Genomic DNA, 24,253 nt, shown 5'->3' on the forward strand with positions numbered 1-24,253 from the left:
TATAAAATCAGACCAAATGAAATCAAATGTGAAATTCATGGTCCCGCCGGCCAGTCTATATGCAGTGGTGTACGCGGTGAAGCTTCGGGGTGAAAGAATAGGAATTCCGTGGGTTTTTCAGCTGAGGATCAGCGATTGAGAATGACTGAGAATCAGAGCTTTTGATGGAATCTATGAAGTGTAATGAAATAGTCTATATAATGATCGGGCGCAGCCCGCCACACAAATAAATATTTATTGAGATATGAATATTTGAAGTTGATTGTAATTGATTTACAAAGGTGAGTGTTAGATGGAAACAAGTGTTAAGTGATTGATTACATTAATAGAAGTAATAAAAATAAAGTAAAAATAAAAAGTGAAAGTGATAGAGAGAATTACAAGATAATAGAAGTGATAATAATAATAGAGAGAGTAAAAAGTGACAGAAGTGAAAGAGATGATAAGAGAGAGCACAGATAGAAAGTTAAAGTGTAGAAAAAGCTGTATAAACAGCAAAGCAAGCATAAGTAAGCATTTTGTAGGCTACTGGGGCAAAAGAGCTCAGTCATCACCAGCGCACTGCTGGTAGAAGGGCCGATCAACCCGGGACCCTCAACACCCCCTCTTGGACCAGCTATCACAGAGTACAGTACTCCTCTCAGTGGCTTCTCTCAGTGACTCCTCTTAGTGGCTCCTCTCAGTGAACTCAGTTCTAGGGCTCATTCTTTCAAGGGCTCACTTCTAGGACACACTTCTAGAATGTCTCTTGACACTGTTTAAATGTCCAGGGTATTTGTTTGGGATTTTTTTAAGTCCATTCTGAGATTGAACTCATACATGTTGACCACAGCGGGGCTCACGCTAAACAGTCTCATAACCTGTAGGCTACTAGGGCAAAAGAGCTCAGTCACCACCAGCGCACTGCTGGTAGAAGGGCCGATCAACCCGGGACCCCCAACACATTTGATGCTTGTAATTAATTAGAATGGAATGAGATATTTCTCCTTGCAGACAAACTTCCATATAAATTTCTATGATGAGTGTCTGGAATTAGGTAATTATAGTAGAAAAACATGAAAAAAGCCATCTGACTCAAATGTCACTCACTATATAGGCTGCCGTAATTAGCGCATTCACGATGCATCAGTGGCGATGCACGTAGCCATGCCTCTAGCGTTGTTCATGGTGGATTGGCGGCGCTTATCGGCCCGGTGTTAAGCAACTAGCGCTTAGGGCTAGAGCCTCCTAACGTGTCCCGCACAACGACGAGGCCTCCAACATGTTAGAACATGCTAAAAGGGAGACAGCTTCAACCATTGCTTGCTTCATCTTCTAATCGACAAAGCTAACTAACTATCTTGGATTTGTTAAAATCACTGATGGTTTGTTAAGTTCCACTCTCTTGTTAGCTTCATTCATTCGCTTTACTCTATTCAGTCTATTTGCCACTATTTGAAATCTCTGTAGGCTCCCGCTAACTACCCCACCATCGATAGCGACAGCATTATTGCTAAAGCCATCCTCTATCAAAGCGACCACAGACCTGGATCGTGGGAGAATATAAATACAGAGAAAAGGAATATTCGCACCTACTCTGTGGAGTCGACCTTCGCTTCACTGCTCTAAATTTTATTTTAGTTGCCTCTGCACCCAACAGCAGAGGGCCCTAGTCCTGCCCAATATACCCCAGTGGTCACTTTGGCTTACAGACCTAGACGTCTCCTCTTTTAAGCAGCATACGATAACCAATGATCCAAGCCCGTTCTTATACTATCTCACGAGGCCCTACTTACGGCTAGCAGTTTTTGAACATGGGGAAGACACAGGCCCTTCTAAATTGGTAAGCATTCTACACACGACCACGAAGTTTCGGATGTATTCTAATATATACCTTCAGGTATGCGAGTCTGAAGTCTCGAAATGTCGACCTGGTAGGAGACTATGCAGGCGACGAACTGTTTTTCATCGAAGGTGACTCACTGCTCGCCCACACTTTCGCGGACGAGAAACTGGATTTGAACCCTGGCTTCCAGCTGTTGCATGCTACATACATGATAGAGAATTTCCTGCGAGGATTGCACCAGCGGAAATGTACTTTCCATATCGTCTTTTTTGAGGAACATGCAAAACTATGCATTCCACCTAATATGCCAGATGACCTTCATCCCAGGTGTCTCCTAGCCCGGGAAGCTATGATCCAACACTTGCAGAGCAATGTTGGCACACAAGCTCCGCCTATTGAGATTAAAGTCTTTGACTCCTATGAAGCCAACGATTTTAAGAGCTACCTGGCCGCTTCTGGAGCGTACTTCATCATGTGTCATGATGGTGCCTTTGCCAATATTGATTCGGGAGATGATTCTGTGGCCAGCTCCGACGATGAAGATGGCTTCTCTGATGGAAATTCAGGAATGTCTGATGACAACGATGACCAGGATAGCTACTACACTTCCGATGAAGATATGTCGGTGGTTTCAAGCGATGGTACCCGTCATGCGATCGGTTTTCGATCTATGATAAATTGGTTCATTTGCCTTGGCTACAATGTTGGCCTCCTTAATAGCTTGGAATGCCGGGATACCAAGGTACAGTAACTTTTCTCTTCCACTCTTACTGATAATTTGCGGATCAGAGAACTGACATATAACGACGGACAGGTAATGGCGATGATTATGGAAGGCACTGCAAAAGGTGCTCTAGAGGTGTCCCTACATACCTTCATTACTAATAAGAATCAAACCAATAGTCCTGACATGGAGCATGTTGACGACGAAGAGTCTGATTCAGGATCAGAGCCTGACTCTGACAGCTTAGACGATACTGATACTAACGAGATAACCACCAAGGAATTTACGAAATTGGATTTAAATGCGAGTAGCTTCCTTGAAGCCAATGCAGCAAGTAACCCACAGGATTTGAAATTCTTACAAGAATTTCGGGATACCTTGACGACCTCCGCTTGTCAAGATCTAACCCAAAGCGACCTCGCCGTCGTCATGACGCTGAGCCTCATGTACAAAAGCGGCGCCCCGGAAGGAAATAGTGCCACGGAATCAGAAGCAATGCTTTTACATACTGCCATTATACATGAGTGTCGTCTTTCTGATCGTGCCGTCAACCCAAAACCAAATAGCGGTGAAGATTTCTTCACAGCCTTTATTAGATCGGCCTATCTAGTGCTTAAATCTGATTCTTGGAAAGCAATTGTGGAAGATAGCTCATTGTATTGCGATTTGGCTGATCTGCTTGACGGCAGGATATTTTTCCATCTTTTGAGTGGAGGTATCTCTCAAGATATTTCCAAATCATCGGTTATTTCAAAGTTTGAGTCTCTCACGGCCTGGGTGGAGCAACTCTGTGGCATGCGCATTACGTCTGGATTATTAAACTCAGGTAATTTGAATCTTATCCACCTCTCTCCCCTTTACGGGTTTGGCATTGATGAACAGAAAATAAAGCACAATCAGATAAACCGAAGAAACCCAAGAACACCAAAGCAGCGGCCATTGGAAAAGAAATTTCCAGACCTGTACTCCCTTTCAGGCATCCTGTCTTCGATGCCCATCTGGGACCTGTCAGGCTTACAATAGACAAGTCCCATACACAAGGTATCACAAAAAAGACTTCCCGGATTTTCCAAGAGCTCAGCCATTGGCATAACCACCGTCGCCCACTTGGAGTCAAAATTACTGGCCCGAAAATGACAGAGAAGCAAGCATTCTTTGCTAACCGCCGCAATCAATTCTTCATGGCCGAGATGGCCGATTATGCGGCAAGCTTAACAAATGCGACAGGTGGCATACTAAAACCGGAGACAGTTTTCGTACAGTCTGGGAAAGATGAAAAACAGAAGAAGCCAGCAGCATCAAAGCCCACTATCGCTCCTCGTCCTAAGGTCAATGAGAAAAAGGGCCCGGCGAAGTCGAGCGGCAAAAGGAATCCCACGAAGGATCTCGCTACCGCCGCGAATGAGAAAAAGAAAAGGGAAATGATTGACAAGCAGCTACAGGCATGGGCCAAGGTGAAAGCCACTTTCGATAAGGAATCCGATTTGGCAATCCGGTTCACGAACGTCAAGAAATACTTGGCTGAACGTCCAAGTGACAGCCGCGTCACTCTAGAAGCTGAGGTTTCGACTTACATGCTGAGCATTTTGGTTCAGCTATGGATAAACAGATGCACCGCCGGTGAACGAGACAGGTCCCTCCACATTGCCGCATTTATTTGGGATATGGTTTGTCGGATTGCCAAGATCAAAGAAGGGGTCACCCCTGAGATTGCGGCATACGTTAAAGAAGCCGTCAAAGCCCTTCGGTTGCCAGATATAGATCTCGGCGTCCAACCCAGCCGGAAGTCGTCTCAGGCAACAGCAGAGTTTTCTCTGCTAGAGTCTGCTAAAAAAGGGACTCTGGATATCGGGTTGTCTCCAACGGAATTCCAACTTAGCCATGCTGCTCCTTTCTTTGATCGAAACATGGATTCCGCTCCTGATTCTCGTGTCCGTGATTTTGAGCCCGATGCGTGGCAGCGACAGGTGCTGGACGAGATTGACGGGAATAGAAGTTTGTTTGTGGTTGCACCCACTTCCGCTGGAAAAACATTTATTTCGTAAGTATATTTCCATCCAAGATGTTTGCTCCTGGTACATCTTTATGTCCGGTGTTTGCAGTATTAACACCATGATACAGTTTCTACGCGATGAAGAGAATTCTTGAAGATGATGACAACAGCGTCTTGGTATACGTCGCTCCAACGAAGGCCCTTGTTAATCAAGTCGCTGCCGAAATTCAAGCTCGGTTTTCGAAATCATTTAAACACGGCGGAAAGTCTGTATGGGGCATACACACCCGCGACTACCGCATCAACAACCCTACCGGCTGCCAGGTTCTAGTCACCGTTCCGCATATTCTACAGATCATGCTCCTTGCGCCAGCAAATGCCAGCTCATGGTCATCCCGAGTCAAGCGGATAATTTTCGACGAAATTCACTGCATCGGTCAAGTGGAAGAAGGTGTTGTATGGGAACAATTGCTGCTCCTTGCACCCTGCCCGATTATCGCTCTGTCTGCCACGGTCGGGAACCCGCAAGCATTCAGCAACTGGCTAAACATGACCCAGAAGGCGAATGGCATTGATCTCACGATGATTGAGCATCGGCATCGTTACTCTGATCTGAGGAAATACGTTTACAAACCGCCGAAAAAATTCCATTTCAATGGTTTACCAGACTCTGTACCGTTCGCCCCCACAAGCCTAGACAATGCATTCGGTATGGCATTTATGCACCCGGTAGCGTGCATAGTGGACCGTTTGAGAGGAATGCCAGAAGACCTGACTTTGGAAGCACGCGATTGCTGGTTGTTGTGGAATGCGATGAAGAAATACCAAACAGCAGACTTTCCTGTGCCTAAATCGCTTGACCCTGCTGTTGCCCTACCAGATATCATTCGCAAGGTTGACATAGTCAATTGGGAAGCAGAACTCAAACCGCTCTTGAAGAGTTGGATCGCGGATCCAAAATCACCCTTTGACTTGGTTCTGAAAGAGCTTGAATCTCCCGTGAGAAGTGCCCAACGGCCTGATATTCAGATCTCGTCTCGCAAGCCAAGAGAAGCTGAAAGCTCACCAACTGAGATACGTTACAACTACTTAGAGACAACACTTCCTCTCATCTGCTCACTACAGGAGCAAGGCGGTCTTCCAGCGCTGTTCTTCAATTATGATAGAAGCGGCTGCGAGGCGATTTGTGAGAAGGTACTAACAGAGCTTGAGGCAGCGGAAGAAAAATGGAAAGAATTGAACCCAGTTTGGAAAGCTAAAGTCGCTGCGTGGGAGGCCTGGAAAACTGCCAAAGAGAAGCAGGCCAAGAAAGCCGGCCCGGCTGATGCGAAGAAAGGCAAGAAGGGCAATGACCAGATGACTCGAGAAGAGCGCATGCGGGATACGGCAACGGCGGAACCCAGCGCTTTTGAATCCTTTGAACCTGATGCGCCATTGGATGGATTCCATCTCGCGGACGTCAAGAAGCTCACTCCCTCTGAATTTGAGGAACATGCTAAAGAGCTGAGGAGACGCTATGTCCCAGAACGACTGATTACAGCCTTGCGACGTGGCATCGGTGTTCATCACGCTGGTATGAACCGTAAATATCGTCAACTATGTGAGATACTCTTCCGAAAGGGGTATCTGCGGGTTGTGATAGCCACTGGCACCCTCGCACTTGGTATAAACATGCCTTGCAAGACTGTTGTCTTCTCCGGCGACTCTATCTTCCTCACCGCCCTTAACTTCCGCCAGGCTGCTGGTCGTGCTGGTCGTCGAGGCTTTGATGTGCTTGGAAATGTTGTCTTTCAGGCACTTCCCTATTCCAAGATCTGCCGGCTGCTCAGTTCAAGACTCCCTGGTCTCCACGGCCATTTCCCCATCACGACTAGTCTGGTTCTCCGCCTCTTCACATTGCTATATGAATCGAAGCAGGCACCTAACGCGGTAAAGATGATCAACTCCTTGCTATCGTGCCCGCACATTTACCTCGGTGGAGGGGAGGCGCGAGACTCTGTATTGCATCACCTACGATTCTCAATCGAGTTCTTACGGCGCAATCACCTTCTAGGTCCAGATGGCGCCCCTCTAAACTTCGCAGGATGCGTCTCTCATCTTTATTTCGTGGAAAACTCCAGTTTCGCCTTCCACTCCTTGCTGAAGGACGGTTACTTCCATAATTTATGCAGAGATCTGGACACCTCGCGTAAACAGAAAATCCTTACGCTGATGCTTATTATGTCCCATCTTTTTGGCCGCCGACATCTTCGGCCCTCTGTACTGGAACATCAGCAAAATGCTGTTAAAAAATCGACTTCGATTATTGTCCTTCCGCCCTTGCCTAAGAGAGCAGCCACGGTGCTACGTCGCAATAATAAGGAAATACTTAAGATATACAGCACCTACGTCAAAACGTTCGTGGACCAGCACATTACGGAGCCCGACCATAAGCTACCTTTGACTGGGATGAAGTGTGGCGGAGACGCTGCGGTCGAGCTGGGCAAAGGTACTCCTCCGTCACCTGCAAAGTATACATCAGCATTTTACGCTCTATCAGGACATCACGATGAGTGGAGTGACATATCCGACCTCTGTCAAAAAGTGCGTGGCGGCGTCTGGCTCGAGAAAGCTGTTGTTCCGTACTTGGGGCTCCCCGAAGAAGACAACTTACCCCTTAACGCGTACCTATACGACTTCTTCAAGCACGGCAACATTGACGCTATCGAGCGGGACAATGGCGTTCGCAAGGGCGACATCTGGTTCCTGTTGAACGACTTCTCCATGGTCCTTGCAACGATCGTGACTAGCCTTGAAAACTTCCTCAAACTTACGCCGGGGACGGATGCGGATGCGATTGATGTCATGGGTAGTGGTGAGATGTATGAAGGGGAGGTAGATGTCGGAGCTATGCAAGATGGTGGGCTTGATGGCATGGGAGAACTTGGGGACGTGGGCGTGGGCGTGTTGAATCGGCCGATAGTACCAACGACCGCTGCTTCCACTCCGGCCCCAACTACTGCCAGTAAACCGCGCAGGAAGAAGGTCGTGGACAGCTGGGAAGATGAGGATGTGGAGGACAGTGGTGACAATGATGGTAACGATGGTGCCTCCAAAGGGGGCGAATTTGGGGATGAGGATCCCGCGGCTCCGTGGGATGGGAAGGATCGTGGTGGGATCTTCAATGTGCTGAAGGGATTCAAGCTGTTGCGGGAGGAGTTCGATATGAAATTCAGGGAGATGTGGGCATAGTGTGTGCGTTGCCCGTTCGAGAACTTGATATAGTTTTTATTGTGCTTCCTGTGTATTGTTTGAGTCTTTTATTTTGTTTTTCTAGATGGGATAAATCTTCGAAAGAGCTGGGGCTACTTCTGTAACCGCCTACTACCTAGAATTGGTTTTGCTTGAAATTTGATACCACAATTCGAGGTACGGGGATCTCTAGACTATACAGGACTTTTCATGTTTTTGCTTGTCTGAAAAGATTTTGTCGGTCTAATTTATTTAATTACTAAAAAAGAAATGAGATAGTCTGCCAGTGCTAGCAGTATTCGATCTCTACTTGTTCATGGACATTTAGCCTTCATGCCATTGACCATAACTTGAGGGGGATGGAAATGTTGTTGGCATCTTTCGACGCGATGTGATGTGATGATGTGATACCGACGGGCGTTGGGGTTTCTATCACAGCGTAATTTTAATCTCGCAATCTTTTATAAAATGAAAATAATTCCACGCGTTTTCGTAGAGGAGGTAATAAGCATTTATTCATAGCCTTCACGTCCCCAAATCCGTATATCCTATTCTCAACGCAGACGAACTATCCTCGCTTATGTGTTTTAATATATATCCACACCTCGACGCCGGGTACTCCAACAGCTCAAGAACGCGGGGATCTGTCCTGTTTTTAAGATACATGCATATAGCCACACACTCCATATGCATCCTCGCATAAACCCAGCAGGACGGATCTTCGCACATCTTGCCTAGCCAAAAGGCCAGAATAAGAAGCGCCCTAGCTTCCCTATTCCGAACCAACGCGGTGAACTTGGGCTTCAGGGTCCCCATGAATGTGGCTAATTGTCATGAAGTTCTCTGGGTTGGTTTCCATGTCTAGAATGGGCATGAGGCTGCGGAGGGGCTCGTGGTAGGGGTTATTCTCATTGTTGCTGCCGTCGTTTATTTCACATAACTCTGCAAGCTCCGGGTGCAGCCCATCCCGACCGGTGCGACAGTCCCTATTTTCGAGAAAATGGTTATATGACTCCATAAACGGTACGAGCCAGATACTTTCTGAGAGATACGGCTGGGTGAAGCGCATTAGGCGCGAGAGGCCGGATTGCATTAGGAGCCAGTTTAGAGCCGAGGGGTCAGAGGAGAAGACGATAGAATCGTAAGGCGAGTAGTCTGCTTCCAATAGAGGAACATCAGCTAATAGCATGCACGTCGACATTATGCCGTCCATGTTGTCCTTGGTGATCTGGGAGTCCAGCTCCTTCTGGTAAAGACGAATCGCGTCTGAGAAATGGCCGGTTTCTCGAACTCTGTAGGAGGCAGAATTCGATAAGGTCCTTGCCAAATAAGCGTTGGAAAGGCCTAATATGGCATGCATAAGATACGGTGTCTGCGGTTACATGTAGATACTGCAGTCAGAATCTAGTTCTGCCCAGCATTGAATTGGGCTCCCCAGGCGAAATTTTGACATACCTGCAGCGCCACCCGGATCATATCCCCCTTGATAACCGTGGTGAAGCTTGGAGTCGCGGGCACTTTTCCGGAGAGCCCATTGATAAAGAGATACAGACACTCGTATGCCTGTGTGCGGGAAGGGCCCAACACCAATGTATTATCGGTATAGCACAAGAGTTGCTCAATCCTACAAGCCATGTCTCCCGCCGCCATAGCCTGACCGTGCCCATCCGGTGAGTTAGACATTGAAGAGCTGCGCCCAGACGCGGCCAATTGTTGCATATTAGGTGAGGTTTTGGGAGATGTGTAAACGCAATCTATGCCATAAGTCCCACATCTCCGGAATTGCAGCTTTGTCTCATCGCACTATTCCATCATTCAATTAGAAGAGGGGCAAAGCCGTGCCGTACCAGTTTACATGATACTATACCTTTATTCGTCGCTGCTTGCAGTTTACGCAACCAGTTCTGGATTTTCGATGAGACTTTCGTGGATGATAAACTGGTTCGTCCAGTTGGTCTCCGCAAGCCCGCGACGGTGCTTTTCGTGACGCCCTTGGTTGCGCCGGTGGATTCTTGAAGCGGAATACCACCTGCTTCCCGACGTTCTCCATTGTTTCTCGTCAAGAATGGGAAACGAACAATCAAGGTCAATGCCAATTTCCAGACGGTCGACAACACAGATGAATACACAGGGACAAGTTATAGACATCAGGGATAGCTACGCATTTGGGAATTGGGGGAAGACAAGCTAAATATATAACTTTATCAGAGCTCATAGACACGAGGCAGAGCCATCGGCTAGGAAGCATATTGCGTCACTGCTGACAGGCTGAAGGTGGGAGCTGTTGGAGAGGCTTTGGCTAGCTAGTAGGGATAGGGATCGGACCGAAGGCCACTTATAGGCGTCTGCGCTTGCATGGCTCGAGGGCTCCAATCCTCTGACTCGGGCTTGAGATCTCAGCTCTTGAAATACATGACACCTGTAAGAACAAGTTGCAGACAGCGCTATGCACAGACTATGCGTACATACCATACATAGATGGTTGTTGTGGTGGAGTTGGATGGAGGCTGGAGAGGAGACGCTAATCCTAAACAGGAATATAGGTCGTGTTCGCCTCATTCTTGGCATTCAGACTACTCCGTATTTTATATTAAATATTTGGAGGGAAACTTCACGCGCACCACCGCTATTCCTGTACAATTGTTGAATTGTTGTGGGCCTTGTGGCAGCATCCAACAGCGTGGACTGTTTCGATTTCCTTTATCGGAAGAACATGGTTGACTCCTACGCGATTCAAGCTTCTTAATTGCGGGAAGATAACTTACAACCACGCCACGGGTGGTGGGGGAAGCGAAGGCACGATAATCTTCATACATACCCCATCTCCCTATTTAATATTGGTTAAATACTCACTTGGCGGGCTGAAGTTTTCGCTTAAATTGGACAGGCTCAATTCGACACCACCTGAGTTTGCGGGCTGCTAATTTTGTTGGAAGGTATTCCCGAAGCAATCAATCAATCATTGAGCAGTCCTGCTGGAAGCCAAGGCCTCAGTTAGCGCTGGCCCCCATTGAAATTGTGTTTGTCTGGCTAGTTGGCCGAGGTTTGTTGTACAGCTAACAATCTCAACTTGCAGCCGGTTGAAATATAACACCCAATAATCAACCCCCCCCCCCCCCCCCAATAATAATGACCAGGGTTTGGGCAATTGTTCATCCAGTGGGCCACACGCCACAGCCCTTGCCCTTGCCTTCTGCAAAATATGTACTTGCAACCCTAGCGCGATCGACAACCAATCTCGCCAACGAATGGGAGCCGCCCAGAACCACACAAAAGGAAAGCCTCCCGTTACAAGCGCCTAATCCATATGGCACTAGGATGCCTATGGGGCGGCTCAGTGAGCCCCATGAAGAGAAATTACTCTGCGTATATCCAAGCGTGGAGCCTCGTCAAAATCGATTTTCACTTTCTTTCAGATAGAAACTTCCTGTCTTTCATTCCCCACCTTTCTCCTGTAAATTGATATTTCAGTATCATTATGAGCCAGCGAAATCCCGACTCAAATTCCGGCCTCGAAACCAACTATGCGGAGGGCATGCCCGGCGGGAATGCGGAGTATGTGCCTACTACTCCCCAGGGCCCGGAATCAAGATACCTTCAGCCAAAATGGGTAGCTGAGAATGAACCCTTTCACGAAGTTCATACAAAGCCGCCTTCGCCCTTTCGTTCTCGCCGATTGCGGATAATATTAGTCGCCGCTGTTGCACTCGTCTGTATAGGAATTGGGATTGGTGTCGGCGTGGCCATATCGCGTGCAACTAAAACGGGAGACTCGGAGGGCGATGCACCAGCATCCACCAAAACATCGTCGACAACGACTTCTCCCACTGCGACAACAGCCCCTAACCACCTGAACGTCCTCGCCGCTGTGCACGGCAATGGCATAGTGACGCCGGACGCAAAACAACTTGTCGATGCAGAGGGCAATATTGCTTTCGACAGCCATCCCTTCCCGTTTACAGATAATATGTATGTGACCTTCTTTTTTCCCTTGCCCATTTCCAAAATCAAGCCACTCCCGTTTTTTACAATTTTGAAATCCTCTCGTTGCCTAATATCATGACCTCCACCCCACTCCAGGTTCGGCTACAGGAAATGCTTCTCCCTCCTCCACCAACTCGGTTCCAATGGCGACGAGGATATGCGCATATTCCACGCCTGCGAAGGCACGGGATTTTATAAACTCGAAGCAGGCCCTATCTCAAAATCTAGGAATACAGAGCTAGTACCAAAATACGACGATTTGGAGCAGGATGGTTTTCGCATTATCAGCATCATATGGGGCGCGGGCGAACTGAGGGAAAGAAGTGTGCACGAGAAAGTGTTCAAGGCGGGGATGAACCGCGAGATGGTCACATTTACAAATGAGTTTTTCGGGCAGACGTCCCATCCAGGACCGGATGGAGGAATACCTCCTGGTGTGGTTTTTTATAGATCTGCACGGGATCGGCCCATACGGATTCTCTACTCGTTGGAAAATGGGACGAGGCCGTTTGATTTTAGTTGAAATTTGATTTGATTTTTTTATTTTTTTATTTATTTTTATTTATTTTTTGGTTTTTTCCTTTAAAGGCATGTATGGCTTAGAAGCGGGCGGAGCTGGTCCGTTTTGATACTTTTTTTTGCGTTCTTGTTAATAAGTTGTTTCTCCTTGGATCCAGATACCTTCAATGTATGCGCAGGCGCCTTACCTTCTTCTCCTCCCCTTCTTTTTCTTTTTTCTTTTTTCTTTTCATTTCATTATTCGGCGCTCATCATTCATGAAAACGCTTTTAGCCTGGTGAGAGGACTCTCTCTCATACATTAAACTTTAGCGGCTTGCACCTAATTAAGAGATTGAGAGGAGCTTTTGAATCGTCACTCGTTTTGGCCTTTGCGCCTCACCATCTCCCTCGTAGACCTTCCCCAAATGACAACGACCATCGTCTACCAGCAAGGCTCCGGCGGATGGACTCCCGCTTATTAGCCGCCCTTACATAGGGTGCATTAATTACACAACTACTTCTTGAACGGGTGTAGAGCACACCTTAGGAGAAATACGCAGCAAAACACCACGATTATCCGAGGCGGAAGACGGATGCGCAAAGATAGTCAGCCTCCTATGTACATACTTGTTCAACGGCGCTTAGCTAGACTCCATATAAGGTGCCTTGCAACAACCACCGCTCGCTCCGTCGGTGAACAAGGGCGTGGAAGGATGTCAATCAAATTTCTCCCTCTCGCGGTCACCAATTTTCTCTGCAAAGATTGTCCATGGGCTAAGTTACTCTCGTCTGCGGTAACCTGTGGCTATGGAGAGCCACTGTTGGGAAAGAGTGCCGCGAAGGGAAACGGGGTCCTCAGCACCGCTACTCTAGATCGTAAGCAGGAGTGAATCGTGAGAGTCCGACTCAATCAGGGAGTTGGGCTTTTGTACAGGCGACTCGAATGGCATAGAATTTACTTCGCGCAGCGGAAGAGGATTAAGAATCTTGTATAGCTACACTACTCCTCGCCCACGAACCTTATCAAGCAAGCAGATGTTCTGTTAGTGTTACATTTGCCTTAGGGACAATGGGGGTAAGTTAAATAAAGGGGAAGAGCTGAATATCAATTTGAAGAGGCCAAAGAGGAATAAGCTAGAATTGGGTACGGGAACAAGCAGTGTGTGCCTATCAAGTTCAGGGGCGCAAAATACCCCGAGACTCCCAAAATCCCAACGTGGCAAGAAAAGCAGAGCTCTTCTTTAAGCTCTTTTCGATTTATTGCATACATCTTTTATCGCATACATCTCGTCGCTCCGTTAAGTATGTATGTGTGTTACCTGTGTATTTACAAGCTCAAAGGAGTGAGCCTGGCTGAACAAAAAATTATTGTAATCATAGTCCCATCATTCCCGGAGGAGCGAAGGGGAAAGTAGAAACTGGACCAAGAATTGAAATGAAATACATATCGATTGAAGGGGAAATAGAAGATCTCTTAACTGGGGGGAAGGAACAAGTGTTGTCAACATCAACAAAAATTCTAAAGGTCCCCCTGTTTTTGGTCTCCCAGGAATGCCTATTGGGTTCATACTGGAATAACCATCTGAGTGCAAACAGCAATTGTTGGAAACAGGAATTAGAAGAAAAGAAAAAGAGGAGGAGGAGAAAAATGGGAAATAATTTCAGTCATTGATTCGGGAGATGTAACTCTACCAAGAAAACGCAAGGAATGATGGGGAAAAAAAATCCTTCACAAGAATGACAAGGAACTATCTGCATGAAAAGAATGTCCCGCTTATCTTGTTAACAGAGAAACAAACATTACAGGATAATAACCATCTCTAAATCTTATTTGTACACAGAAGAGCATGGAGAGAAGAAACTTGAATGTGGTTGAAAGAATTAAAAACATATACCATATATATATTACCATACATGTGCCATGCGCAAGTTGGCATTCTGTTTCATTTTCAATTCCAGCGATTAGCAAATCAGCATATCTGCATGTGCTGGCAGGTTAAGAATAGATCGTACGACAAGGGGAATCGACGGGGAGGGACGCCCGTTGAATTTTGGGCTGCGGATCGAAAAGCGAAAAAACAAAGTGGATTTTGTTCCCCCCTTTTAGCTCCGGCCGTATCTCGTCTTTCCGAACGTGAAGGGAACGTAGCGGTATTTAATCATGTGTTGTATTTGTCGTCGCACTAAACAGGCAAATGTCAGTGTCCGGAAATTTTGACATATGGGTCCAACACGAAGGAAATAGAAGGGAACTTGGTTTGATAACGTACTCGTAAGGGAGAATAGTAGCAACCAGTACACTACCAAGACGGGCCAGAAGACCGGGATATTGAAGATTTCCGACCAGGAGCAGAGGAACCCGATAGCAATTGCCCTGGTGGCTGAGTGCCAAAATTTGAACTCAGGGAGTCTTCGAATAAAAGGGCGGAACTCGTCGTCTTGTTTTGTGGGGAGAGAGCTCTCGCCATCCTCTAGGCCCTCGTCCTGCGTGAGAGATGGGTCGAACTTGGGTTGTAGGAAGGCAAGGAAGAGGTTGAGGAGATAGATTCCCAAAGTGTAGGCGACTGCGTGTTGATGAGTTATTAGTTTTAAATTGATTCCATGTGTGATTTAGGAGAGAAAGGCGTCGTCGCGCAAACGAGGGGGGAGAGTAAGTACCGATATACCAGCCCTGCGCCATGATAATTCTCAAGAAGAAGATAAGAAGCAGCATTCCGGTTCCTATCCATCGGTATGCGGTGTAAGGAGTTGCGGCATCGAGATATGCTTGGTATTGCTACATCACGACAAAACACCAACATCAGCTTCATTAAATAAAGCTAAAGGTGGACACAGGGATTCAAATTTCTAAATTATTAGACTGGAAAACCACATACCCGGGAAAGTCTTGAAGTATGCGTCGTCACGGCCGCAAAGGGCGTCTGGTCAGGGTCTGGGACATCCATGGCGCAAAATGAACACAAGAGGAATAAATAGACAATATCCGCACAAATCCGCCGAAGAAGAGATATCCAGCACAGATCAGGGCAGGTATCACGAATGCGCGCAGGAAGAAGGGTGGTTTAAAGAGAGGAGGAGAGCTGGACTGTGTTTCTGTGTTCTGGGATCGCCGTTTAAGTTGTTTGGATATCATATCTGTCCGAACAAATAGACGTGGCTGAAATTCGGATACTGTGCCACACTCACCAGCCACAATGAGCTGAATAAGCGCGGTATATCATGTGATAAATATATCGGCTGGCCTCGGCTCGGCAATGGCTCGTTCGGCGGAGGGAAGCAGAGAGATCTCTACAAACAACAACGCAACCACAACAATCACAGTCGCAGCAAAGAGTAGACAGGACATCCCTAGTATCCCAATTGCTTCCTTAATTGCATTATCCAATTAGACCCAGCTATACAATTGCTGCCCTCCAGAATATCTAAAATGTTTGCTGGACGATGCGAGCGGTTAGTTGCCCGCACGGCTGCGGTATCGTTGACATCATGTCTGAGGAGCAGCCGGCTCTATTCCACAGCTTCTCCAGCCTACGAACATATCCTCGTCTCAACCCCGAAACCAGGAGTTGGCCTCAGTATGCATTCTCAATATTCTCAGACACATCTCGAGTCCAAATTGAAGCAGTTTTGATTCGATGGTGGAACTGCGGCATTGGCAGTGGTAGTCTGTACACCCCAGCTAACCAGCAAAACCTGATATAGTCACCCTGAACAGACCAAAGGCTCTCAACGCCCTTTCCAGTCCGCTTTTTCGTGAGCTAAACGACGCTCTTACCAAGTATGACAAGGACAAGGACATCGGTGCCATTGTTCTCACCGGCAGTGAAAAGGCGTTCGCGGGTAATTCATCCCAGCCCTTCAAGAATATTATTCGAACCGTGATATGTTGACACAGATTATAGCTGGCGCGGATATCAAAGAGATGGCACCCCTCACTTTCTCATCTGCATACTCGAACAACTTCATTGCCCCCTGGTCCCACCTGGCAAATACAATCCGTACTCCTGTCATCGCTGCTGTGTCCGGATATGCTCTTGGAGGTGGATGCGAGCTTGCCATGATGTGCGATATCATTTACTGCACCTCCAAAGCAACATTCGGCCAGCCGGAGATCAAACTTGGAACCATTCCCGGTGCTGGTGGTTCTCAACGTCTCACAAGAGCCATTGGAAAGAGCAGGGCTATGGAGCTCATTCTGACCGGGAAGAACTTCAGTGGTAAGGAAGCTGGTGAGTGGGGTCTGGCTGCCCGGGTCATCGATGGGGGTAAAGATGAATTGGTTGAGGCTGCAGTCGAGACCGCTAGCGTCATTGCCAGCTACAGCCGTGTAGCAGTCGTCGCTGCGAAGGAGGTCGTCAACAAGAGTCAGGAATTGAACCTGAAGGAAGGTGTGGACTATGAAAGACGGCTGTTCCACGGACTGTTCGGCAGCAAGGATCAGAAGATCGGTATGAATATTTTAAGCCCTTTAATCCCCCGGTCACCCTTATTCCTTTTTATTTCAATTGCTAACAACCACTTTGCAGGAATGACCGCATTCGCCGAGAAGAAGAAGCCTGAGTGGTCGAACGAATAAATCCGCGTCGTATTTTCTTTTTTGTATATATAAATAGATATTTGGGCACTATCGTATATATCCTACCTGTCTAAATTATGTCAATGTACCTACAAGACGAACGAACATTTTCAACATTATAAAACATGTTTGCTCACATTTTTGCCGTCACTGGCAGAGTTTTTTTATTTTTATTGCTTTTCGGGTGAGCAATTTTGCGTCACACTATTACTGACTATAATTGACATGCAAAAGGGACTAACAAATATCCAACAATGAAATCCATACCTCCACTATCCAATTTGCAAGTACTTTTTACTTCTAGCTTATCCAATCCACCTCCCAGTTCGCCAGATTCCAACTTAGCGGACGCCAGACAACTTATCCTTGGCTTTCCGGAGGAGACCACCGCCGCCTATTTCCAGTCAGCAGTGATGCCTTAACCCCATGACGACAACATGCTGGACTCAAAAAACAGGGGAATTTTACCTGACTTGTCACCGTGTTCTTCCTGGGATGCCTGGCTATATTCGGAAGCCTCTGAGGACTGCGAACCGCGTTTCATCCCTGGTCCTTCCGCAGGCTTACCCTGCCATCCTTCAGACTCTGCTTCCTGGGATCCTAGTCCCTGGTTCCCGATGTTCTGGCTTCCTAAGCCCTGTTCGCGGATGCCTTGGCCTCCCAAGCCTTGGGTTCCCTGCTGGCGTTGACCCATTTGAGACGACATCGGTTGGGTGCTACGGCCCATTGTGGGCTGGCCGTATTGTTGACCAGCGGCACCGTAGCCCTCAGTGGGCTGCGCACCGTAGGTGCTAGAGGGGGGCATATTGCCCTGGCCAATTCCCTGGGAGCCCTGCATGCCCTGTATGTCGCCCTCCTGTGTGCCCTGAGTGGGCTGTAACGGGTTGTTCTGTGATGCTGCCTGCTGTGCGCGGCGAGCTGTGTTCCAGGTATCCTCGATTCCGGACATGATTGCGAATGGTATTTCTGAGGGTTTATTTACAAATTAAAAATGCCTGCGTATATATGTGACTTAGGCTTTGCTAATTCATTCTCTATTCGCCCAGCTGTCCGGATGGACGCGGCAGCTCCTTATATGTTCAATTACCTCCACCCCAATTTCGCCCCCCTTTCGCCCCCTTTCCACCCAGCTCGCCTTCCACTGTCAAGAGTACTTGGGGGCTAGTGAGGTCATAGGTTATTGCCTTGGGCATTTGACTTCATGGGTTTGTTGGCATTGTTAGTATTCTTGGACGTCAATCGGAGCTACTTCCGAAGCTTACTTCTCTCACTTACCGCTGGCAGTTGCAATGACAATGGGTTGTAGATCCAAGTACCAAACCCTGATGCCCAAATAAGGTATTTTTCCAACTCTTCCCTCCGGAGAACGCCCTCAACTGCTAGGTAGCTAGATTATCTTGGGAAAGTTTATCAAAGGTGTGAAGGCAAAACCTGGGGGCTTGAGGCAAGACGGATGACGACAGCTCAACTCTGTTAACTCTATTCCCCCAGAGCATTCGAGTAGGAAACATCAGGTTGGTTGACGCAGTTGACGAGCTGTGGTGATTTCGGAGCCAGTTTGGCCAAATAGGAACCTTCTCCAAATAAATATATAGTAGGAAATGCTAGTATTAGTAATTTTTCGACCATCGGCAAAAAAACTACAAATAGCAAGACACATATCTCTATATCAAAAGTGATACATTATAGCTCCTGCTATTGTTCTGTAAATAGCTAGGTAGCAGGCGGGCTTTAACTATGCGGGGAAGCTGTTTTAGAGCCGAATCACCCTCAGCATCCTCACGTCTCACTACATCAGCCAGCCAATATATCAAAAATGTAACTGCACAGGAAGAAAGCCCCCTGTGCTGAAACCTCCCTTCCCGACGATGACCACCAATCGGAGGGACAACAATGTGGATGAACGGGCAGCTAAATTGGAAATCCCGGACATGCGGTGACCCAGAGAAGGATTAGCCGCTTGTTCTTTATAAACAGTCGCTTGCGCCCTCTTCGACGGACTCCAATCTTAGTGGTTACTGAGACACTGCATTGTGAATGGATGGAAGTCGCCGTGATCGGTTTTGCGCAACTGTTTCAAAGGCTCGCTGTCATTTCCTCGGCCATAGCCTTTTCTACATAAATAGTACAATAGCAAGCCATCGAAGTCAGAATAGCGACACACGACAATTTTTAGCCTCGAATTTGTATCGTCCATCATTCAGCATGGGGAGCAGTATCCCATCTTGCATTCCTGGCGATGTCAGCTCTGCTATCTCAAAGCATCTCCAGAACCGCCAGGAGCTGATATTGCAGGAAAGAGGAAGCCGCAGCGGTTAGCTACTACACATTTGCCCAAAATCCATATGTGGGATTTTCTTTTGCCTTTTGAAAGCAAATCCGACGGCATCTCTCCTGATAGTTCTAACATTTGAAAATACGTAACGCTACAGATGCCGATTTTCGCCGCTCCCTATCACCAACAGCCCAAAAGGCCTGCGACATCGTTCAGCGCATCCGGCGAGAAGAACAGAACGCGACCTGGCGCCAAGCACAGTATGATAAGGACGATGAAGAATTGTATCCCGGGATGATGTTCATATTGGCAAAGGCGCGCATGGAGTCAACGAAGCTCTGGAAAATCGCCTGCAGGATGCCCAAAGGTGCCCTTCTTCATTGCCACATGGGAGCTATGGTGGATCTGGGCTGGCTCTACGAGAAAACGCTAGCAACACCTGGCATGCATTTTTATTCACCACTGCCACTGGATACTGAGAGTAATCGTAGCAAGGCCGCGGTGCAGTTTACTTACTCGAAGGCTGCACCGAAAGAGACTGCATCAGTCTGGACATCCGGATACCAGCCTGGTACGTTGATCGAAGCCAATGTTGCTGCGGATAGTTTCCCAGATGGCGGCCGGGAGGGATTTATCTCATGGCTTAAAGATCGGACGTCGATTATCGCGAAGGAGTCCATCGAGCATCATCTTGGGGTTGATGCTATCTGGAGGAAGTTTACGTCTGCGTTTATTATTTTGGGTTCGATTATATATTACGAGCCCATTCTACGTGCTTTTATACAGAAGTTACTCGAGACGATCGCGAACGATGGGGTGCAGTGGGTGGAGTTGAGAGATGCGTTTGTAGACCCATACCGACGCGAGAATGAGGATGTTCCTTCTGGAGATTTCAACGAGATGGTGCGTGCCATCGGCGAGGAGATCGAGAAGTTCAAGGCGACGAAGCGGGGTGAGAACTTTTGGGGAGGCCGCATTATCTGGACTGCACTGCGGCAGATGGGCACGGAGAATATTATTAAAAGTACGTTTTAAACTCTACTAAATTCTGCGGGCTGCAAGCCATTAACTAACTCCATGCGCTCGTCCACACAAGACATGCAAAACTGCATTCGTGCCAAAAAGGCACACCCGCATTTAATCGCCGGCTTCGACCTCGTCGGCCAAGAAGACATGGGACGCACGCTCAAAGACCTGACCCCGGAGTTACTATGGTTCCGACAAAGATGCGTCGAAGAAAAGTTGGAGATCCCCTTCTTTTTCCATGCAGGCGAGTGTCTGGGCGACGGTGATAGCACAGATGACAATCTCTATGATGCCATCCTGCTTGGGACCAGGCGCATCGGGCACGGCTTCTCACTATACAAACACCCCGTTTTGATCGACATGGTCAAGGAGAAGAAAATACTCATCGAATCATGCCCGATCTCAAATGAAGTGCTGAGATTGACGGCAACGGTCCTGGCTCACCCGCTTCCCGCGCTGCTGGCTCGGGGTGTCCCGGCGTCACTCAGCAACGATGACCCTGCCCTCCTGGGCCAGGGTACGTCGGGCATGTCTCATGACTTTTGGTCAGCGCTGCAAGGGTGGGAGAACCTCGGCCTGGCTGGGCTGGGATCGCTGGCAGAGAATAGTGTTCGCTGGGGCATATATGAAGATCAGACTGAGGAAGAGTGGCTGCGGGATATTGAGCGTGGTGCCGATGGGAGTGGGATCCGTGCCGAAAAGATGAAATGTTGGCAAAAGTCGTGGGAGAGATTTTGCCAATGGATTGTGGATGAATATGGGGATTAGCTGATCGCTCCGCGGTTGATTGTTTTGTTATTGTTGTTAATTGTTTGCTCATCTCTTATGAATTCGCGAACCAGTTCAGATACCACCTAGATTAGAGTTAACCCCTCTAGGGAGCTTTCAACGTTTGATCTTAGCTATACAGCCATCCACTGTGCCATATTGGACATCATCACTCCTTCAATATATAAATCTCCACGTCCAATGCCCGTCCTTTTGTCCTTTCCGTCTCACACGCCGCTCTATATTAAATTTGCTGAATCAAATGTCGAAACTGGAAAATAGTTCTCCGAATACAAGCGATAGAGAAATTTATTACCTGAGAAATATATGAACCCGCATATCTTCCTGGCTATTCCGTACTCTGACCTATAGAAAGAATTCCAAGGAGCTTCAGCTAATCTTGCGGCCGTAAAATGTTAAGAGCCCCTCCAACCAAATGTAGGCTCCCAGTTACAAGCACCTCCATCCCACCGTGTAGAGCACCCATCCGTTTGGCAAACTTAATTGCGCCCTCAATGGTAGGCTCACATGAAACTACACCCTGGGGGTTAAGTCCCTTCCATATTGAAGAATATAAATCGCAAAATTCAGGAAAAGATGGCTCGGCTAATTTAACAGTGCGGTCTGAAAAGCAAAGAAAGAGAAAGAAGGTTGGAAAAAGTTAGTCCGCATTTATTACATCAACAATGGCGGCGATGCAATCTCGACTTACCTTTTCCCATGGACCCGCCCTCGCTCTCCTGGTAGGTCGTGAAGATAACACAATCTGGTGCAGCGTTGTATTTGGAGAGGGAATGTGCTAAACCTTCCGCAAGAGCTGCTCCGTCGCGGCCTTCTGAAAAGTGGCTGAAGATCAGAACGCGGAACCTAAAACCAAACGTTGTGGTTTTGTGAGTTCAGCTGCCTAGCGCGTGAGGTGGAAAGAAAGATAAATCTACGTACTTTTGGCTATCGGGAGCATTGGTAGCATTTGAAAACCATTGCACCGCCTGTTCCAGGCTCATCATGTTGTGCGCTCCATCCAGGAACCATCGCGATATTCCGTCTTCGATAACTTCAAATCTCCCAGCCCATGAGAAAGTTTTGATACCTCTGGAGATGTCCTCTGCATCAATGGTGTCCTCGGGCGCCTTGAGCTTCAAAAAGGCTCTCGCGATTTCAAGGGCAAGAGAACAGTTCAGTCGCTGAACTGGAATATTGAGCACTCCACCGCCGTCAAAAAGGGCTTCATTGGTTGAGACGAAGGTCAAATCGACCCCTTTCTCTGCAGCGCGTTTGCTCAAAGCAACACTGGGACGATCCTCTTGTAATACAGAGAATGCAGGTGTGCCAGCTTTGAAAATTCCAGCTTTATGCCAAGCAATGTCCTCAATTGTAGGTCCCAGCTGGGAAATATGGTCCATACCAAGCGACGTGACCCCGGTTACAACTGGTTTTGGTATTACATTTGTGGCATCATACTCCCCACCATGGTGCGTCTCGAATATCGCTGCATCAACTTTTTCCTTGACAAACGTGTGGAAGGCCAATAAAGCCAGGAGTTGCAGATAACGTGGCAACCTGTCTATCTCTGCAGATACTAGCATTTCCCACACCTCGAAGAGATAGCGCGTGAACATATCTTCCGTTATTGGCTGATTATCAATCTGTATTCTCTCCCTGATACATCTCAAATGAGGGGAAGTATATAACCCGATCCGGCTTGGAAATCCCGTCCTCAAACCATGCGCATGGAGAAAAGAGCGAGTGAAAGCGCAGGTGCTGCCTTTCCCCTTTGTCCCGGCAACATGGACTATGTTCAACTTGTCAAGATCGCGGTCCTGAACCACTGGACTGGTAAGAACTCGCTCAGAGCATCACAGCTGCAAGGCCAGACACCATTTCTTACCGAGTGACCTAAAATCTGCAACCACTCGGACATTCCAGCTAGGCTTGGTGTGCCTCTTAGAACGTTATTACTGCTCGGCAAGGCCGCATTTTGCGAAGCTTGGGGTGCTGCAGCGGCTATCGGACGGCAAGGCCGCCGTCGCATCTCCAAGAGCTTGAGAGCATTCTGTGTCAAGTGTTAGATTTTCGGTCATAACAAATAGATTGGACAAATTACCTCGTAACTTCGTTTCATATTGGCCAAGACGGGTAAGGTACACAAATTCGAGATTGGCTGTTTGCTCCTCTGGGTGCGGGGGATACATTCGAGCCTTCTACCTTTTTGGAATTTTAATTACTATTGGCGCACCACACGCTCATCGTCCCCGGCTCTCCTTCCGCCAACGACCAGTAATAATTTATTCATTATTCGAGGGTTACAGTACTCCGTACTATCCTTGACTTCAAGAATGGATTTTGCGCAGCGATATTCTGGCAAGTTGCAACCCTTTCCTAAATAGGACTAGTACTGTTTTTTCCGCTATTGTTTTAACATGCACCGTCAATGATGTCCAACTAGCAGCGTAGAGTTGGTCTGATCAAATTGATCATTGCATGCTTGGAGAAACTGCTGTGCTCTTTTTTCCCGGTCAAGGAGACGTGAAGGAAACAAAAGAGAAAGCTTGTATCGAGGAGAAACTAGCCAGGTACAGACCCTTCCTTACCCATCAGCAACGCCGCCTCAGGAGCTCATGATACTACTATGATAGCAACGGTGTTCTCCAACTCAATCCGCTGAGTAAATCTCCTGAGGACACAAATGCAATGAGGCTCGTGTCTCAGTGATCGCAAACGTGTATTGCCAATTAGACCAGCCTATCTATCAGCTTCAGAAAGTTGATGCAGCCGAAGGTAGCTTTGATGAGAAAACTTTGAATGCCGCTACTCATCCCGCGTCAACGTTTTCTCCAGCTTCTCTGGAGCTTCAGCACAAGGCCTCACGCGCTTCGGTACGCTAGATTATAAAGTGTAACCAAAAGCATTCCAGGATCTAGGCTTCCAATGCGAGAGCTTCACCACCGAATCTCACTTGGAAGAAGTAGTCTTGCCGTGTTGGAGAGCAGGACAGGGATGATTTCATTGTTCTATTTTCCCGTCCCCTTGTGGATAATAAATGTACTGTCATTTTTGGAAGGACAGGATTTCCCGTCAATCTAGACACTCTGGTCTCAGACTTGCGGACCGAACTACAACTGATATAGTTGTTCGTGTTGAGTGCATAGTGCCCGGCTATTTGGGTTTTCATTTAGCCGTCTTCGTGCTTTGCAGATTCGATCAAACGTCACCTGCGGCTACAAACTCGTCTCGGAGGAATCACCCCAAAGAAATACACTGGACTGGACGTCCGTCGACGTTAAGCTAATCATTGGTCGCCAACCCAAGGAGCACCCAAATTGTGTGATGAGAGGTAGCCACTATCTTCCA

General features: G+C 47.6%; 8 protein-coding genes across 12 annotated transcripts; 4 read left to right on the plus strand and 4 right to left on the minus strand.

Moving 5' to 3' along the window:
- Positions 1-1,198: 1,198 nt before the first annotated feature.
- BDCG_07298 lies at positions 1,199-8,312 on the plus strand. Of its 2 annotated transcripts, XM_045423090.1 has the most exons (6): positions 1,199-1,364; positions 1,479-1,822; positions 1,880-2,567; positions 2,640-3,375; positions 3,441-4,590; positions 4,671-8,290. In XM_045423090.1, exons 2-6 carry the CDS (start codon positions 1,794-1,796, stop codon positions 7,771-7,773), a joined length of 5,706 nt encoding a protein of 1,901 aa, XP_045282067.1. In that variant the 5' UTR covers positions 1,199-1,364; positions 1,479-1,793; the 3' UTR covers positions 7,774-8,290. The 2 variants fall into 2 exon arrangements, with proteins under 2 accessions (XP_045282067.1, XP_045278565.1); XM_045423089.1 differs by having other exon boundaries at positions 1,199-1,822; positions 4,671-8,312.
- BDCG_07299 (C6 transcription factor) lies at positions 6,090-10,459 on the minus strand. The gene is made up of 4 exons (XM_045423091.1): positions 9,641-10,459; positions 9,229-9,576; positions 7,114-9,145; positions 6,090-7,045 (listed from the first exon to the last, which is right to left on the minus strand). Exons 1-3 carry the CDS (start codon positions 9,821-9,823, stop codon positions 8,546-8,548), a joined length of 1,131 nt encoding a protein of 376 aa, XP_045278566.1. The 5' UTR covers positions 9,824-10,459; the 3' UTR covers positions 6,090-7,045; positions 7,114-8,545.
- On the plus strand, positions 10,372-13,658 carry BDCG_07300 (uncharacterized protein). Its single transcript, XM_045423092.1, has 2 exons — positions 10,372-11,742; positions 11,854-13,658. The coding sequence occupies exons 1-2, from the start codon at positions 11,252-11,254 to the stop codon at positions 12,278-12,280; spliced, it is 918 nt and encodes a 305-aa protein (XP_045278567.1). The 5' UTR covers positions 10,372-11,251; the 3' UTR covers positions 12,281-13,658.
- Positions 13,216-15,383, minus strand: BDCG_07301 (rer1). Its single transcript, XM_045423093.1, has 4 exons — positions 15,134-15,383; positions 14,916-15,033; positions 14,528-14,821; positions 13,216-14,440 (listed from the first exon to the last, which is right to left on the minus strand). Exons 1-4 carry the CDS (start codon positions 15,200-15,202, stop codon positions 14,361-14,363), a joined length of 561 nt encoding a protein of 186 aa, XP_045278568.1. The 5' UTR covers positions 15,203-15,383; the 3' UTR covers positions 13,216-14,360.
- Positions 15,384-15,515: 132 nt separating this feature from the next.
- On the plus strand, positions 15,516-18,494 carry BDCG_07302. 2 transcript variants are annotated; one of them, XM_045423095.1, is made up of 5 exons: positions 15,537-15,832; positions 15,960-16,097; positions 16,160-16,705; positions 16,784-17,793; positions 17,880-18,494. In XM_045423095.1, exons 1-4 carry the CDS (start codon positions 15,685-15,687, stop codon positions 16,831-16,833), a joined length of 882 nt encoding a protein of 293 aa, XP_045282068.1. In that variant the 5' UTR covers positions 15,537-15,684; the 3' UTR covers positions 16,834-17,793; positions 17,880-18,494. The 2 variants fall into 2 exon arrangements, with proteins under 2 accessions (XP_045278569.1, XP_045282068.1); XM_045423094.1 differs by having other exon boundaries at positions 15,516-15,832; positions 16,784-18,482.
- On the minus strand, positions 16,789-18,739 carry BDCG_07303 (uncharacterized protein). Its single transcript, XM_045423096.1, has 3 exons — positions 18,109-18,739; positions 17,302-18,030; positions 16,789-17,227 (listed from the first exon to the last, which is right to left on the minus strand). The coding sequence occupies exons 2-3, from the start codon at positions 17,780-17,782 to the stop codon at positions 17,175-17,177; spliced, it is 534 nt and encodes a 177-aa protein (XP_045278570.1). The 5' UTR covers positions 17,783-18,030; positions 18,109-18,739; the 3' UTR covers positions 16,789-17,174.
- Positions 18,517-21,248, plus strand: BDCG_07304. 2 transcript variants are annotated; one of them, XM_045423097.1, is made up of 3 exons: positions 18,517-19,147; positions 19,266-20,132; positions 20,205-21,248. In XM_045423097.1, exons 1-3 carry the CDS (start codon positions 18,871-18,873, stop codon positions 20,900-20,902), a joined length of 1,842 nt encoding a protein of 613 aa, XP_045282069.1. In that variant the 5' UTR covers positions 18,517-18,870; the 3' UTR covers positions 20,903-21,248. The 2 variants fall into 2 exon arrangements, with proteins under 2 accessions (XP_045282069.1, XP_045282070.1); XM_045423098.1 differs by having other exon boundaries at positions 18,518-19,180; positions 20,205-21,240.
- Positions 20,081-23,410, minus strand: BDCG_07305. Of its 2 annotated transcripts, XM_045423099.1 has the most exons (5): positions 23,007-23,410; positions 22,791-22,955; positions 21,845-22,722; positions 21,615-21,769; positions 20,081-21,526 (listed from the first exon to the last, which is right to left on the minus strand). In XM_045423099.1, exons 1-5 carry the CDS (start codon positions 23,022-23,024, stop codon positions 21,297-21,299), a joined length of 1,446 nt encoding a protein of 481 aa, XP_045278571.1. In that variant the 5' UTR covers positions 23,025-23,410; the 3' UTR covers positions 20,081-21,296. The 2 variants fall into 2 exon arrangements, with proteins under 2 accessions (XP_045278571.1, XP_045282071.1); XM_045423100.1 differs by having other exon boundaries at positions 20,089-21,526; positions 21,845-22,955; positions 23,007-23,209.
- Positions 23,411-24,253: the final 843 nt, after the last annotated feature.

Source organism: Blastomyces dermatitidis, assembly GCF_000003525.1.
Source record: "Blastomyces dermatitidis ER-3 genomic scaffold supercont1.8, whole genome shotgun sequence".
Lineage (NCBI taxonomy): Eukaryota > Fungi > Ascomycota > Eurotiomycetes > Onygenales > Ajellomycetaceae > Blastomyces > Blastomyces dermatitidis.